Raw genomic sequence first — 18,368 nt, 5'->3', positions numbered from 1 at the left:
AAAAGCCACGAGTCCTGCTGTTTCATGGGACTGAAACAGAGTGAGAACGGGGCCAACTCACATGGACAGGGCAAATACCTGCAGACGACCTTGAGGAGACAGCTCTGAATGTGTGACTTCCAGCATGGGCTTTGGGATGTCACTTTTTCTCTCCTTCTGGGCCTTAGTTGTGTTACGACAGGAAGTGGAACACCTACCCCCGATTATTTCAGAGATCTGAGTTGAAACCAATTTTATTTAAAAATAGTCTGAATAAAGTAAATATTACACACAAACACACACACGCACTGACCCCTTTGACTAAGTTTTTCAATGAACTTGAGGCAAAGTCCCAAGTTCAGTTTTACTAATTGCCCAGAACATGGGTGTTCTGTTTCAATGTTCTCACCCTTTTAGCTTCCACCTTTACGTTTGAAACAAAGCTGTCCCCCTAGAGACATTGATTCTTCCCCACCATTTCCTAGATTCTCACGTCCTGAATCATAGCTTCCATATCCTGAATGTTCTTTTTGCACTGGTGACACTGCTAAGCACCTTATATGTGTTTTCTCACTTGATCCTCACAATATTTCTTGAGACCAGCTCTATTATTATCTCTACTTTGCATATGAAGAGGCTGAGGCTTAAGTGGCTGCAAGAATTTGCCTTCGGACATATAACTTGAGAGCGGCTGAGCTGGGATTTGACTGAAGACTAGGAGGCCCCACAGCAGGTGCACTTAAGCATTATGAAACAGTGCTTCAGACCCTGAATGTGCCATTCTTCCAGCTGCTCAACAGCTCCTGGAGCCAGCCATGCCCGGCCGAGCTAAGCAGGACAAGGGAAAAGAAATCTTGAACCACTGAAGGGATGAAGAAGGAAAGTGCTGATTTTTTTTTTTTTTTTTTTTTTTTGGTCTTTTTGTGTTTTGTGTTTTGTGGTAGGTTTGTTTGTTTTTTTGCTGGAACATACTAGAGAGAACAATTTAGGAAAAAGGGAAAGCTCCCATTAATACCAAAATTTAACATTGAGCTCATACTTTTATCGGAATGTGGAGAGATATTATTGCATACTCAACAGTTTTTTAAAAAATCCTTTATGATTCATTAGTTGCATATAACACCTAGGGCTCATCACAACACATCCCCTCCTGAAAACCCATCACCCACTTACCCCGTCCTCCCACCCCCTCCCTTCTGGAACCCTCAGTTTGGTTCCCAGAGTCCAGAGTGTCTCATGGTTTGTCTCTGTCTCTGATTTCTTCCCATTCAGTTTTCCCTTCCTTCCCCTATGGTGGTCTGCACTAATGATGTATTATATGTTGGCTAACTAAATATAATAATAAAAAAAATCCTTCAGGATTTGTTCATATATGAAATTTTCAATGGATTTCCTTCTAGAAATAAAAACAAAAGTGTCTCTTTGAAGGAATCTCACCCACTTTCAGGCTCCAGGTACCATAGGGAGTCCCCTCGCAAATCTGTATCTGTTCTAGATCCATGTGATCAGGTGCCAAATGGCAACCTCCTCTGGATTCTCCATAAACATCATGGGCAAAAGATGCCAGCACCTTCTACTCCCTATTCAACTCCTCAATCTGATTCTCCTGAAAGATAGGCAAATCACTCCTCCAGGGATGGGAGCCAGCTATCTGCAAGCTCCTCCTCCCTTTACCCATTTCCCAAGGCTTGTTGATATAGCTCTTGGCCAAACTCTTCCCCTAGCCTCCTCAACTTCCACCACCATTGCCTTCTCATCTCTTTCCTGTTATGGCATGAGCTTCCTAATTGGTTTCCCTGTCTCCACATCCACTCTCTCCCACCCAGACTTCACAGGAACACTGAAGTGACATTTCTATTACACACATCCAATTGTGTTGTCTCCCTAGTCAAAACCCTTCAGGACCTCCAGGGAAGCACATCCAAGCTCTTCAAACTTTAGAGAAAGCACTTAAATCTTCCTCGTTAGGCTCCTCTTCTCCTGTCCAGACTCCCCTATCCATTTTCTACCCCTACTTGACCATCTAGCCATGTTGAGTCACTTAGAGTTCTTCGCTATTTTTATGCTGCCATGCCTTTGTGTGTCCCGGTCATTTTGCCCAGAGAGTTCTTATTTCACTCCTCTGCTGGTGAATTCCTCCTCCTCCTTTGAGATTCAGGTCCAGAGTCATCTTCTTTCTCTCCCTCCTTCCTTCCCTCCTTCTTTCTTGCCTGCCTGCCTGCCTGCCTTCCTTCCTTCCTCCCTTTCCTCCCCTTCCTTCCTTCCTTTATTTTTCTTCCTTCTTATCTATTTATTCGAGAGAGAGTGAGAGCTGGGGGTGGGGGACATAGAGGGAGAGGGAGAGAGAGAAGCAGACTTCCCACTTAGCAGGCCAATGTGGGGCTCGATTTCAGGACCCTGGGATCATGATCTGAGCTGAAGGCAGACACTTAAGTGACTGAGCCACCCAGGTGCCCCCAGAGTCATGAGACCTCCCTGATTCCCTCTAAGTAGAGGTAAGCCTATCTCCTGTAGCCCCTGGAACACATTTCTGTTGTAGCAGAAAGTTAACAGGCATTTTAATTATTTATTTATCTGTCTGTCTCCCAGCTAATGATAAGCTCTTCTGGGGCCAGACCTTTTTATTTTTCATTTGTGTGTCTCTAGCACCTACCAGGGTATTTGGTATAACTGGGGCACTTTCTAAATGCTTGTTGAAACACAAATATGTGATTGAATAGAACTTACCATGTTAAAACGATCTAAAATACTGATCTAAATTTTTACTGATCTAAAATTTTCAAAATGAACTCATCAACAAATGTGGCTTGAGCATGTGTGATATAAAAGCATGGTGTTGCGTTAGACATGAAAAAGTACCAGTGATGGCCTCTGCCTTAAGAAACTTGTAATCTAGCCAGGGTCAGATGATATATATAAAAGTAAATGTTACTTAAGAGAGAAATTATATTAATGAACTGAGAAAAAGGAACTTCTCAGGGCATTTACTAAATGAGTGAAGTAGAGATGAGTTATAGGATCTTGGGAGTCTGAGGAGGTCACTATGGCCTAGAGAAGGGGTTCTACGGAATATGGCTTGATTAGTTGGAACTCCATGGTGTAAGTGGCAAAAAGAATTAGCCCATAATGATTTAAATAATAAAGGGAAACTATTGGCCAAAATTCCCAGGAATGACTGTCTTCATATTACTGGCATCTAGCGTGCAAGTAAAATGACCTGATTTCTCTCTAGTTCTCTGTTCTTCCCTTTGAGGTGCCAGTCTCTTTCGTTTTCACCCACACTTTGTGACACTATCACCCTTCCCTTTCCTCTCCCAGCAGTACCATGCTCTCCCCTTGAAGGGTATCATTTCCAGACCTCACAGCCTCACCTTATCTTTCTCAAAAGTTTCTAGCAAATATGTATTTACATTTCACTATCTCGGATTGTTGTATACCATCACAGAACTAATCACTATGGCTATAAAAACTGGCTGATCGGGGCACCTGGGTGGCTCAGTGGGTTAAAGCCGCTGCCTTCAGCTCAGGTCATGGTCTCAGGGTCCTGGGATTGAGTCCCGCATCGGGCTCTCTGCTCATCAGGGAGCCTGCTTCCCTCTCTCTCTCTCTCTGCCTGCCTCCCCATCTACTTGTGATCTCTCTCCGTCAAATAAATAAATAAAATCTTTAAAAAAAAAAACTGTCTGATTGATTTCAGCCAATTAGTGCCCACTCTCAAAGTATGGAAAGGTCACTCATACCCATCACATGGCTTATAATGTAAAAGGGTGATTGCCCATGAATATACAAGATACCAAACAGGCCAGTGTGTCATCTGGAGTGGGAGGGAAAGCAGTGTGGCTTGGGAAACATGGCTTAGGACGACACTCCACAATTTTGACTTGCTGCTCACTTGCTTCATCTAAGCCAGATGTTAAAAGAGATCTCGGAACATGTGGCCTCTCCCCATAATCCTTCTTTAAATCATGGCAGAAGAAAGAACTTTGGATTAGGGACCAAAAGCTCTTGACTTCTGGTCTTGGCTCTGTCAGGACACTAAAGATCCTCAGTCTTCTCAGCTATAAAATGCAGATGATGACCCCCTGTCTTCTCTGTATGTCAAGAGAATCAAATGAAATGGTCAGTTTGGAAGCTCTTTCAAAAGTATCAAGATACATTTAGAAAGTACAATTTGTAATCTTACCCTCAGTGCTCACTTCCATATATTCCTCCTCTTGAGGACTTAAAAAAAAAAAAAATCAAGCCAATGCACTCCCCAGCTTCCCTTTGTTTACCTACCTCCAGACAGTCTGTCAATATTTCATTGATATGCTTTCATTGGTATATTCTATATCAGTCACGGTATGTTTGGGCACCCGTGTGGCTCAGTCGATTAAGCGTCTGCCTTTGGTTCAGGTCATGATCCCAGGGTCCTGGGATGGAGCCCCACATTGGGCTCTCTGCTCAGCAAGGAGCCTGCTTCTCCCTCTCCCTCTGCCCTGCCCCAAACTCATGTTCTCTCTTTCTCCGATAAATAAATAAAATCTTCAAAAAAAAAAAAAATCATGGTGCTTTTAGCTCAAGGGACAGAAAACCAGAACCCAAGCAACTGTAACAATAGGACACTTTATTATCTCATGATAAGGAGTCCACAGATATGGCGGGACCCAGGGACAGTATGTCAGCCAGTGTCTCCACCTCCTGCAACTCTTCTGGCTCTGACTTCATCTTAGGGTTGCTCTCAATCTCACCCTTGCTACAAAGTGGCTACAGTGGTTCCAGGAATCACAAGCAGACAACTTTTCCTTTGTATGCCTCTCTCTCTCTCTCTCTCTCTCTCTCTCTCTCTGTCTTTTAAGCTAGAACAGCTTTCCAAGAAAAAGCGTTCATGTCCTATTGATTAGAACCAGCCAAAGCCCACTCCTAAACCAATCTCTGGCAAAAGGAAACAGGATCCATATGATTGGCTGAGATTACTCAGGATTCACCCTTGAGCTGGAGACAGGGCTATTTTCTATACAGCCAGATGATGGAAAACGATCTGAAAATGATCAGGGCCTAACAGCTGAAAAATTGGAGTGATAGGCTGTTGAATAGGCAGCTGATAGCATCTGTGTCCCACATGCCGTAAATGCCCTGCTCATCTCCAGGGGCCTATGACTTCATTGCAAACCACTGACTTCTGACCATTAGCACCTGTATTTCTTTGCTTGTAAGCAATTCGGTCTACTGGGAGCCTGCACTGCTGCCCACGCAATAAGCCAGAAATACTGGGGGATTGATATTCCCACCCTGGGAACAGCCCTCAATGACTGATGAACTATATTCCCCAAGTATATAAATACCCAAGTTCCCTCATCTCTGGGGTAAGATAACTCTGTGCTCTTTGCTCTGTACTGGCTTCCAGAATTTCCCCAGCAAAATTAAACTCCTGTTGGCCACAGTGGTTGCTGGCATGATAACACTTTTACAGGCTGCCTTCCTTTTCCTGTCTTACCTTCTCATTCTGCTATGGCTTCTCCTTCACCTCCTTTGACTTCCTGTCTCAGAGTTAGATTTTTGGGAAACCCAAATGAAGATGCTATGTACCATATGCCAAACTTCTTCCTGAATTCAGAGTCTTTGTATATAATTTTCTCATATGCATGGAAAATGTTTCCTCTTTCTTCTCACCTGATGCACTCATTCTCCCTTCCAGTCTTGGTGTAAACGTCACTTCTTTTCAGAATTCTTCTTTGTTTGCCTCTCCTCCTGACGCTACTCCCATAATCTTTTGCGCTCCTATTCCTTAACAATAATTACAATGGTTGTAATTTAACTTTTTGTGTAATTTGATTAATTATTTACTTCCCATCTTTATCCACAACTAGACTGTGCATAGCTTGAGGGTAGGGATGATGTTTTTGGCTCAACACTGCACCGCTGGCCTCCAACACAATGTCTGGCATAAAGTAGAGGGTCAAGGACTTACTGGCTACTGGAAAGAGGAGGGTTATGAGAGACCTAAAGAGGCAAATTTGAGAGTCATTCACATGGACAAAATGATCAAATCTTTCCATCAAATCTTTTCCATGAAAATGACCTTTGATTCACATGACTTCTACCTGAATCTACATTTGTTTCTCAGGGCAGAATATAACTTTTATACATGAGGAGATATCCACAATCTATAAGAGTATCTTGGAGTGGCTCATTTATAAGAGATGCCACTCTGATCACCTTGTTTTATTTATATATTACAGATTTCTACCTAAAATCTTCCATTCATTCATTCATTTGTTGAACGCCTACTACTTATTAGGCATTGTACCTGGCAAGACCCTGGCACTATCTGGCTTCAGCTGTTTTCAAATGTCATGAGAGAGATATACTGGTGGAGATTCTTTGTCTGCCTTCCCTCACAGTCCTTCTACATAGAGCTTTTGGCTTTCATTAAAAGAACAAGGAACAATCTAAGGAAAGTAATCACTATATCTGCTAAAAAAAAAAAAAAAACAAAGTATCTGAGGGCATTGTCTGTTGTGTCACTCAGTGCTCACATGGGAGAAGTTAGTGATAAGTGACATGAGGCATGGTAAAAGCAGACATGCATGCTTGTCATCTCTTTGCCAGGCAGCCTCTTTCTTAACTAATCCCTAAACCAGATCGTTGCCTTCACATGTGACTGATGCAGGTTTTATGGGGCTTGAGGTTTATATAATTTGGAATCCTTTGAGAAAAAAAGTGCAAGACTACAAATAAAAATGTCACATAGAGCCTTGGAAATAGTATACCCAAGTGAGGGGTTCTGAAGTTCAAGCTTCACTGGTTTTGCAGCAAATCAGCATCTGACCTCGATTCAGTGAACCTGCTCTCCTCTGCCCCTTACCCCTGCCATGGTCATGCTGACCTCTATGCCTTGTTTATATTGATTTATTACTTGAAAGTTCCTCCTCCTCCTTCAATCTGTGGGCCATATTTTTTTTTCATAGTTGAAATCCCCAATGCCTTCTTTGATTCTACTTAGTAGAAAGCTCTCCCTCCTAAAGGCCCACACCCTGTGAATATAGTCCAGGATATTTCATCTCTTTTTGGCTTAAACTGCATCATAAATTGCTCTATTTAAGTACATATAGTGTGCGTTCTCCAATTAGTGTCCACTTTTTGGGGTATAGGGACTATTTCTTCACTTAGATCTCTCCTCAGTACCTACTAAAGTTCTGGGTACAGCAGTAAGGAAAAGAAAAAGGAAAGGTGTCATGAAGCAGAATTATGGGGTTTGGAGTGAAGCCAAATTAGTTTGACATAATCATGATGTTTATTTCACATCACTGTGAGGATTAAATAAAAGCATTTATTCATTCACCAACTATCTATTTAGCCCCTCTCTTGGGTTATTTCTGGTACCAGAAACTTGGAACACATGTAACTGAGCAATAGTCTCTGTATGGGGTTTCTCATAGTTGAGTTGGGAGATGGAAATTTATAATGTAACAGAATAAAACTATAGCACACACAATCAGAGCATAGTAAGCGCTTAATAAACAATTGTGTAGTAACTGAGAGAATGAAGGAATTCAGAAGAGAAAATGATTAATTTTGCAAAGTAAGTAGGTCTTCCCATATTTGCCACATCATCCCTATCTAAACACACTGTTAATTATAATGGATATGACAGTGTATGGGAACTTATAAAATGCTACATGTAAAGGAAAAATAAAACCAGAGGACAAAGAATGCGAGGAGAGAGGGAAAAGGGGAGGAAGAGAGGCCTCAAGGAGGCAAGGGGTGGGGAGGGACCTCTGTGGACCCACCTGGCCGAGTGTGCACTCCATGCCTCCCAGGAAGTCGGCCTCCTTCAGCCCATTGTGGTTGCTGCTGATGTCATGGACTTCAAACCGCAGACGCTGCACCTCTTCAAAGTAAAAGTCCACAGTGAACAGTTTTGAATACACCGGGTTTATGCAGGTGCGAATCACCTCTGTTCTGTCGACCTGCAAGGAGAGAAGAAGAGAAAACACCACCATGGATTAGGGCTTTTTCTTACTACCCTATACGTGAAATAATGTTACGGTGCTTCCCCTTCTTCCAAACCATAAATGCCCTCCATTGAGCCACCAGTGTAAGCAGTTTGAAAGTCTACAAGGAAGCACCCTTAGAGAATGAGCCACGTTTCAAGGAAGGAAATCTTATTAGACAGAATAATTTGAAGCTTCGTATTTAAAGACTTAGAGCATGTTGGATTGTTAAGGAATAGGGCAACAAGACAGATTAATGATTAGTGACTGCCTGAAGCCCTAGCATGAAAAAGAGTCTGACAGCACATCTGGGCTCAGGAGGAAAACAGTCTGCAATAGACTAGTGATGTCTGATGGGCACAGTAATGGCAAAAGACCATATAGCCACCCCATTTTAGCCAATCCTACTCGAACCTGAGTTTTGTAACCCCTAATTCCTAGCACAGTGAAGTGGAAAGGCCAAGAGAGTAGGAATGAAGATGACTGCCTTTGGTCTCAACTATGCCTTTTATTGAGTTTATAATGGTTGCTCAGTCATTTCAATTCCCTGAGCCCCAGTTTCCTCATCAACAAAATGAGAATTCGAGGATTGGAAGGCGAAAAGCCCCTTCCTGCTCTAATAGTCCACGACTTATGACTCCCTTTGCTTTCTATGATAATAACTCTCCATTAGCCTCTCTCTCTCAGATCCATATCTGCCACTCTTCATCCTACTCTTGCCTTTGGAGGCTGACTGCTATGGATGGAATTTCCTGGACTTCCTTGCCTCTAGGTTCTGGTTTGACTCAGCCAAAGGGAGGACCTAGCAGGAGATCAGACAGTGGGAAGGCAGAGAGGTGATGACAGCAGCACCATACCTCCACACACATGAGTCTGCTAGTAGACTCCCTTCCACAGAGGGAGCTTTTGTGGGTTCTCGTAACACAATGCCCCCTCCCTCTCTTGATTCTTCAGACCACTGCCATTAATATCACTAATGAGCCTCACCATCCTTTGTTGGCTTCCTTCTCCCTGCCCATGCCCCCCAAAATTGTCCCTCTATAAAGAGTTTAAACCTTTAGATGAAACTCTTTGGGTATACCACCTCTTTTTGCTGGTACCACTAAGGTTCTTTTCTTCTGTGTCTTTCACATGTCAAAACACCATTTACAACACCACTGATATCCTGGGAAACTAACCCAAGATGTTAATGACAGTTATTCCAAATTATAGCTAAACCATAATCTTATGGTATCTCTGAACTGGAGATATCCATTACTCAAATTTTACGAATCAACTGGAGCCTGCATGGACTTTTGGCTTTCAGATAGAAACATGGTCTCTTGGACACTTCCTGAGTGTTGTTCATTAGCACAAACTGGGAAAGCCATTTCCTGTATTTTCATTAGCGTACAGGGAAACAGCTCTCAAAAAACTGAAGGGAAGACTGTCTTTAACCATATCATGTGCGTACAGGTTATCCAGCAAAGAAAGAATTCTTGCTATAGCATCCCCTACATTCTTGGGCTCAGTGTTTGTTTTTTTTTTTTTCTTTTTTTGCGCTCAGTGTTTTTTTCTTTTTTTTCTTTTTTTGCGCTCAGTGTTTTGACCCTGGCCCAAGCATCCCTCTGAGCCCTGTGTGAGAGTGAGTTGTCCGGTAGGGAACGTCACCTGCTATTCCTGAGGGGATGGCCGATACATGTTATGAGGAGAAGAAAAATATGATTCTGGTCATGTCCCTGGACAACAGACAGAAAACCAAGTCCCAAACTAATATTGACCAGCATTTTACAATAAGCTATTGTTCAGACCAATGGTTATTTGATTCTGGGGCTTCTTCTGAAGGATCAGCTTCTATCTGAACTGAGTTTTCCATTTTGTAAATTGAAATTCAAGTTAGTTAACATATAGTGTAGTATTTGTTTCAGGAGTAGAATTTAATGATTTATCACTTACATAAAACACCCAGTGCTCATCCCCATATGTGCTTTCCTTAATGACCATCATTTATTTACCATTTACCAAAGACATCCATTCATTTACCATCATTCATGCCCTCCACCTGGCTCCACTCCAGCAACCCTCAATTTGTTCTCAATAGTTAAGAGTCTCTTATGGTCTGGGGTTCAGTCAGCTAAGCATCTGACTCTTAGTTTCAGCTCAGGGCATGATCTCAGGGTTCATGAGATCGAACCCCACAAAAGGTTCTGTGTTCAGCAGTGAGTCTGCTTGAGAGTCTCTCTCTCCCCCTCTCTCTTCCCCGTCTTCCCCATGCTCACTCTCTCACTCTCTCAAAATAAATAAATAAATCTTTTTTTCCCCTAAAGTCTTTTATGGTTTGTCTAAATTTACATTTTTATATAATATTCATTCAGTGGGATAGGACTGAATGTGTCATTGGCTGTTTGGATAGGTGTAAGGATTTACTATATTGACATAATTATTTTCAGTCGTTAAAAGATCACAGTTTTGAATAATAGTGTAAGTTAGAAATCACAAACCAGCAGTCTGCAAGTTCAAGCTCTCCTGGAGATGGTTTATTGGCCCCATTTAAAAGTACTTTCCCCCTTAATTTCCCAACATAAAAGGCAACAATAAAAACAACAACAACAACAACCCAGGGTGTCTGGGTGGCTCAGTGGGTTAAAGCCTCTGCCTTCGGCTCAGGACATGATCTCAGAATCCTGGGATCGAGCCCCGCATCAGGCTCTCTGATCAGTGGGGAGCCTGCTTCCCCCTCTCTGTCTGCCTGCCTCTGTCCCTACTTGTGATTTCTCTGTCAAATAAATAAATGAAATCTTAAAAAAAAAAACCCTTTTATAGGACTATTTTAAAATATTTTAAATATTTAAAAATATTTTTAAAAATTTTAAAAGGGACTATTTCTTTTTTTATTTCTTAAATATTTTATTTATTTATTTGATAGACGGAGATCACAAGCAGGCAGAGAGGCAGGCAGAGGGAGAGGGGAGGGGAAGCAGGCTCCCTGCTGAGCAGAGAGCCTGACATGGGGCTCGATCCCAGGACCCTGGATCATGGCCTGAGCTGAAGGCAGAGGATTTAACCCACTGAGCCACCCGTGCCCCAAAAGGGACTATTTCTATTGTCAGTCTCACCTTTGGAAACAAAAAATAAGAATACCTGGCAATGTGAGGCCACACTAAAAAATGACAACAATTGGGGACTGCCCCATTCAGATGGGGCATTCACTCTTCAAGCTTTTCTTGGAATTCCAAGCTTGGAACTTGGTCAGAAATGCTTCTGACCCCTAGAAGCATTTTTGCAACATCTGGTCCAAATTCACAGACTAATGAGCCATATAAGAAAATTACATTCATGGGGTGCCTTTTGATAGAGGATTTTGAAATAATCCCCAAGAACATAGAGGTGGATTTGACATCCTCAAGACACAGAAAAAGAATCTTCTCTCCTTATGGGTGGAACAATAGAGTCCTAGGCAGGTTGAGATAAGAGATAGGAGGTGGAAATGCCATCAAATCCCAGTTTTGTTCCTCTGCTTTAACCACCCCAGATGGCACAAGGGGCTGATGTGCATCGATCCTGCTGCTTTTCTTCTTAATTCTTGATTTTCTGATGACAATCCCACATAGATAGAAATTCATGTTGGCATCAAGACACACACCTCATACAGTCTATCCAAGGCAAGCTGCCAACATGCAACATGAAATGATGTGTTTTTGAGGGAAAAGACTGGTTGGAAAGAAATTAAGAAATACACATCTGCATTACCAAGATAGATAATTTCCAAAAATCATCTCAGAGTTAGTAAGAATCCTAAGAGCATAAAGGAGCTCAGAAAAAGAAGAATGTTCGTAGAGGAAGTGCTTGCAATACTAAATACCTATTTAGAAGATATTTCAAAACTTTAGGCATTCCTAGCCATTACAGGAGATGCATTATCTTTTCTGGAGACTGAAGCCAGGTTTAATAGGAGCAATAGAGCCTAGGATAACTCATGTTTCTCACTGAGAGGCATGAAAATCAAGGTGATTCTTTCCAAAAGACCATCCACTGACAGTGCTCCCAGCTGCATCAGAATTCATCAGGGAGCTTTTTCTTTCTTTCTTTCTTTTTTTTTTTTTTTTTTTTTTTTTTTTGGTAAAACAACAACAACAAGAAGTCATTCCTCTTTTTTATCACCAGTGAGTCTGACTAAGCAAGTATAATGGTATAATGTAGGACCCAGAAGTCTGCTTTTTTAAAGAGTGTCCCAGTCTATTCTGATGTGGGAATATCAACATAAGGGAATTTTGGAGATGGAGGGTCTATCTCTTGCTCTTTTGTGAGGTGTGTTGGTCAAAGTTTATTTTAATCTTGGTGGTCTTCTGTTACTCAGTCTTCAAAAAGTCCACTTATCTCTTTTCCTCCCTAGTTGTAACAGCTGATATATTCATGTTGCTTTATAATTTGCAGAACATGCTTAGGTCTAGTTTTTTATTTGATTGTTATAGCAATTATGTGATGTGACTTTGTAGTATTCTGTATATGAGAGAAATCAAGGACAAATATAAGCACAAAGCCCAGGATGATAGAACAAGCACTTGAACTCAAGGCCTTGTTACCTCACAGCCTGGACTATTTTCCTTAATTCAAGTTTATTTGTAAGAATTCCTTGAAAGAAATGGAAAATGCAGCCAGGCATAGTATGATAGTGATAAAATCCATTATTGAGTACTACTTTTGATGAGATGCCCCTTTAAAAATTTCATCTAAAACATTTTTGAGTATAATACTAAAGTGTATAATAGTCAATACATATAAAAAGCCTGCTCTGTCTTAGGCACTTACTTAAAAAATGTGTTATCCAGGTATGATCGACATATAATAAATCACATCTACTTAAATTATGCAATTCAGTAAGCTCTGACATATGTATATAACATGTAAACCACAACCACAATCAAGATAGTGAACATAGCCATTGCCCCTCCAAGTTTCTTCATGACAGCTCTGTAACTCTTTCCTCTCACCCCTCCCTCCCCACCCCATTTGCAAGAAACCACTGATCCACTTTGTCATAATAGATCAGTTTGTATTCCCTGTAAGTTTATAGCATACAGTATATAGTCTTTTTGTCTTTATTCTTTCATTCAGTAGAATTATTCTGATATTTATTCATTGTTATGTGCATCAGTGGTTCATCTTTTTCATTGCTCAGTAATATTCCATGGACGGCTTCCACTGTATTGCTTCCAGTTTGGCTATTATACACAAAACAGCCATAAGTACTCATGTACAAGCATTTGTATGGACACATATTTCTTCTTTTGTGTAAATACTTAAGATTGAAATACATGTTATGTTTAACTTTCAATATTTGAATAGGTGGGTAGTGGTATCTCATTGTGATGTTAATTTGCATTTTCTTAATAACTAATGATGTTCAATATCTTTTTATATACTTATTTGCCATCTCTATATCTTCTTTGATGATTTATTCATTCAAATAATTTGACATGAATTCTCTTTTCATCCTTTTGACAACATTACAAAGTGAGTACTATTATTAGCCCCTCTTACCAGGAGGTAGAAAGACCCTATAACTTTCCTAATTTCACACAGCTTGCAAGAAAGAGGTAGGATTTAAACTTAGGTAGTCAAGCACCTACGTTTGTGTATCACATTCATGCTATATATTCATGCAAATTTGAAGCTTTTCTACCTAAACTCTGTTGCTCAGAGTAATGCGTAAGCCAGATGACAAATGTAAATTGTAAAAGTGGGGGCAGTCAGTGCGTGATGTTGTGGTTGTGCCTTTGCAGATCTGGTTTGTCCACTGGGCGTATTAGAGATAGGAAAGGGCCCTGAACAATGACCACAGAGACTGGATTGTGCGGAGGACAAAGTCAGTATGTCATCAAGAAACAGTTCAAGGGGTCCTGGGCATGGAGCTTGCTTAAGATTCTCTCTCTCCCTTTGCCCCTCCTCCATCTCTCTCTCTCAAATAAATAAATAAATCTTTAAAAATAAAACAGTTCAAGACTATGCACAGAATGGCTGCCGGTCTCCTTGGGCTTCCAAGGACTGGAAAAGAGGTGAGGGGTGTGAAGATGAAACAATGTGATGTTATTCGCGGGGAAAGGTCAAGGCAGGAGCCCAAACAGATGCCAGTCACTGAGGGGTCTACAGTTTCTGGAGAAGTACAGGCCCTTATCCCAAAGATAACAGCTACTGGAGAAGAAAGACATGGGCCCAAGAGAGGTGCAAGGATTCCCCCTACCCTAACTAAACAAATAGAGAACATTTTCTATCTGGTTCTCAGAACCATCCACATGAATGTACTTATTAGCCAACATAGGGATACAGAGTGGGGTCCTACAGAGAAACTCTGGAAGGTACCGCCTATTTGAACCAATCACAAAAATTTCGTGTAAGTAACACACTTCATAAAAGCCATCTCCTTAGGGAATTCTTTTGACCCTGCCCAGTAAATTATCTCATTCTTTCTTGAAAGGGATGGCAAGTTGGGTAGTGACCAATGGTGATGACAACTTTTCTGCTCAGGCAAAGGGAGGGGTGTGAATAAGAGAGGATGCACCTAATTGTACACCTTCTTACCTTTCCATAGGAGGCACTTTTTTGTAATCTTCAGTCTTTACCTCCACTAATTTTATTTTGTTTTGTTTTATTTTATTTTACTGAAAGAGAAAGAAAGAGAGGGGATGGAGAGGGGCAGAGGGAGAGAGAGAATCTTAAGGAGGCACCACACCCAGTTCTACCAGCACTGAATCTGATGCGGGGCTCTATCTCATGACCCTGAGATCATGACCTCAGTCGTTATCACAAGTCAGACGTTTAACTGAGCCACTCAGGAGACCCTACCTTCACTGATTTTTTAAATTAACATATAATGTATTATTTGTTTCGGGGTACAGGTCTAGTGAATCATCAGTCTTAATTAATAATCAGTCACAATTCACAGTGCTCACCATAGCACATACCCTCCCCCAAGCCCATCACTCCACCCTCCTCCCCTCCAGCAACCCTCAGTTTGTTTCCTGAGATTAAGAGCCTCTTAAGGTTTGTCTACCTCTCTGGTTTCCTTGTTTAATTTTTCCCTCCTTTGACCTATGATCCACTGTCTTGTTTCTCAAACCCCTCATATCAGTGAGATCATATGATAACTGTTTTTCTCTGATTGATGTATTTCACTTAGCATAATACCCTCTAGTTCTATTTACATTGTTGTAAATGGCAAGATTTTTGTGTTTTTGATGGCTGCATCATATTCATATATATATATATATATATATATATATATATATATATATGTATGTATCTCACATCTTCTTTATCCATTCATCTGTTGATGGACATCTAGGCTTGTTCCATAGTAGTTTGGCTATTGTGGGCATTGCTGTTATAAACATTGAGGTACACATGCCCCTTAGATCACTACATTTGTATCTTTGGGGTAAATACCAGTAGTGCAATTGCTGGGTCATAGGGTAGCTCTATTTTCAACTTTTTGAGGAACCTCCATACTGTTTTCCAGAGTGGCCACACCAGCTTGCAGTCCCACCAACAATGTAGGAGGCTTCTGCTTTCTCCTCATCCTCACCAACACCTGTCATTTCCTGACTTGTTATAAAATGTACTTTCATTTCACAATGTAATGTATTTAAACTTGGAATGCATGTTATAGTTGATGATATGGCATTGTTTAATTGGAAGTATTTTTTCTCAACAGATGATACATGAAAGTACTTCATTTTACCATTGATTTATTACTTTACAAATGATTCTATTAAGTATATCATCCTCATTTTGCAGATAATAAAATCAAACTACATCAGAAAAGCAGTGGCAGAAGCAAGGCTCAAACCCAGTCTGTCTGACTCCAAAATATATGTTCTTTCTACTACATAATTTGTTATTGATTGAATAATATCCCTCAAAATTCATATGTTGAAGTCTTAATCCCCAGTACCTCAGAATGTGACTTTATTTGGAATAGAGTCATTACAGAAGTAATTTGTTAAGTAAGGATGAAGTCATACCAGAGTAGGGTCAACCCTGATCTGTTTATAAAAGAAGAAATCTGGACACAGGTACACACGCATGGAGATGCCATTTGAACATGAAGAAAGAGATGAGAGTGATGTACTTACAATCTGTGGAACACCAACAGTTACCAGGAAATCACCAGCAGCCAGGAGATGGGCATGGAACAGAGTCTCCCTAGTGCCTTCCGGGGAACTAACTATGGCAACACTTTGATCTTGAACTTCTAGCCTCCCAGAGTCTTAGAGAATAAATTTCTGTTCTTTAATCCCGTTTGTGGGACTTTGTTATGCCACTTCTTATAAACTAAGACATCATTCTACTCTCTCAAGAAACATCCAGCCTAACTTCTCTCACAGATTAATCTCCGAAAAGACACTCTTCACCCACCACAGTAAAACCTCCAAATGCTCTAGATGAAACCGAGTAAGTAGTTCAAGATTACAAATGTCTCTCTCACTACTGATTGAAGCCTCCTTCATCTTCCTGCTATACACTTAACCTGGCTCTCAAGTAACGAGCTCTTGTGTCAGCAGGGTTCTATTTATGGTGCCCTGAAGATGAAACTACCTCCTTATACCACCTGACATGGCTCCAGGCTTGTGTCATTAAGAGTGGACAGTAAAAATCACATCACCTTGCCCAGGAGTATGGCTCAGAAATAAATAAGATGAGCATGACCTTATAAGCACCTTCGGAGTGGTCTCAAGTGTCACAGTGATGGGTTCTGGGTCTTCTTCTTCCTGTGTTGCCCTCCCTGGTCCCTCTGGGCTGCCAGCTCCATCCAGACAGAGCCCGAGACAATTGTGACTCAATGAGCATACAGGCGGGGGTCAAATATGTCTCCCTGTGCTGAACACGGCTTTGTCCTCCACACCTGTTCCTTTTCCCCAATGTGAGGACCCAGTTAGTGTGATGTAGTTTTCTGATTTCTACTGCACATCTCATTGCCTTGAGCCCCAGCAACTTAGCTTGGGGGTTTTGTCACTGTACCAGTGCTCTCTAATAGAAATTTCCCTTGTGATGGGAGTGGTTTATATCTGCACTGCCCAGTATGGTAGCTACTAGCCAGATGTTGCTATTGGGTACTTGAAATGTGTAGTGGACCCAAGGAAGTAAATTTTTAATTCAATGAGAGTGAAGCCCTCGTGAAGAGGATTAGTGCCCTTATGAAAGAGATCCCAGAAAGCTCCCTTGCCCCTTCCACCACATGAGGACACAGTGAGAAGCTGGCAATCTATGAATCAGAAAGAGGGATCTCAGCAGGCAGTGAATTTGCCAGCGCCTTGATCTTAGACTTCCCAGCCTCCAGAACTATAAGAATAAATTTATACCCATTCCATGGTACTTCCCAGTAGTTGAAATCCTTTACCAATGTACACAGTTAAGTTTGAAAACCAGTAATATTATATGACCAACTGTTATGGCTCGGCTCCAAGGTACACAGAGACCAGGAAAAACAAACCAACAAACAAACATTGTGGGATTTACTCTGTATGTCACACCCCAGCCCCTGGATTGGACTTTGTGTACTGGTCCATTTCCACTTTTTTGGAAACTGCCATTTTGACTCTTGCTCATTTTTCTATAGGACATCAAGACTTAGTGAAATAACCACATTATGGGTTGGTTTATTTGGATGTCTTATCCAAATGAGCACTCCATTAATGGTGTGCTCCCCAATTTGTGAAACAAGAATTGGTGATGCAGTGCTTATTCCCCTTTGCAACTCCAGATCTTTCTGCTCTGCTCTGTGTCCCAAGAAACTGGTCTGCCTGCATTGCTTTGTTTGGATTTTTCTGCTGGCTTGCCTCCTTTATCCAATGGGAAGCACCAGTAGGAGATCATAAGGTGGGAGGAATGAGAGGCTGGTGTATTTTTCTTACTCCATATTGCAATTTTGGCAGTGACTATGCCGCTCCCCCTACAGATCTCCTAGAATCTCTCCCTGCACGCTCTAGCTCTCCCTGGATTCTGATAATAGTTACCTCTGCTTGCCCAGTAACTCAGGTAATTTTTACTACTGCTAGTCCCAGAGTATCTCATCATTCCTTGCTGATCCCTCCAACTTTGTCCATGCAACTATAAGCTGGTCCCTTTATTAACATCTCTTTTTTGGTCTGGAACTCTGATTCAGATATGCTCTTAAAAATGGGCCAAGATACTGCAAAAACATGGAAGAGCCTTCTGTATCCTAAGGGGAGATGAAACAGTGTCCAGGCTGGTGGCTCATGATGAGTGAATTCTATGATATTTTAGGACTTTGAAAAGTGGTAATCCATATAGGATTCATGTGCTAACTTCCTCTTAGCCACAATATCCTATTCCCCAACTGTGTTCAAATAATTGGTCATAAGGAACATTTACTGAGTACTTAATATGTACCAGGCATTGTCCTAACCACTTCAC

At 41.3% G+C, this 18,368-nt stretch overlaps 1 protein-coding gene across 2 annotated transcripts in view; it reads right to left on the bottom strand.

Annotated features, from left to right (window-relative positions):
* CPNE4 (copine 4) overlaps positions 1-18,368 on the bottom strand; it is a 577,619-nt gene that overhangs the window by 152,605 nt on the left and 406,646 nt on the right. For both annotated transcript variants that reach the window (XM_082719255.1, XM_082719256.1), the window contains one exon: positions 7,752-7,931. In XM_082719255.1, the coding sequence (XP_082575381.1) occupies positions 7,752-7,931 (180 nt within the window). The remainder of the gene's footprint in view (positions 1-7,751; positions 7,932-18,368) is intronic.

Source organism: Mustela nivalis (genome assembly GCF_964662115.1).
Source record: "Mustela nivalis genome assembly, chromosome: 1".
NCBI lineage: Eukaryota > Metazoa > Chordata > Mammalia > Carnivora > Mustelidae > Mustela > Mustela nivalis.
Note: the sequence above shows the minus strand (reverse complement) of the source record. Positions and strands in the feature narration are given on the sequence as shown.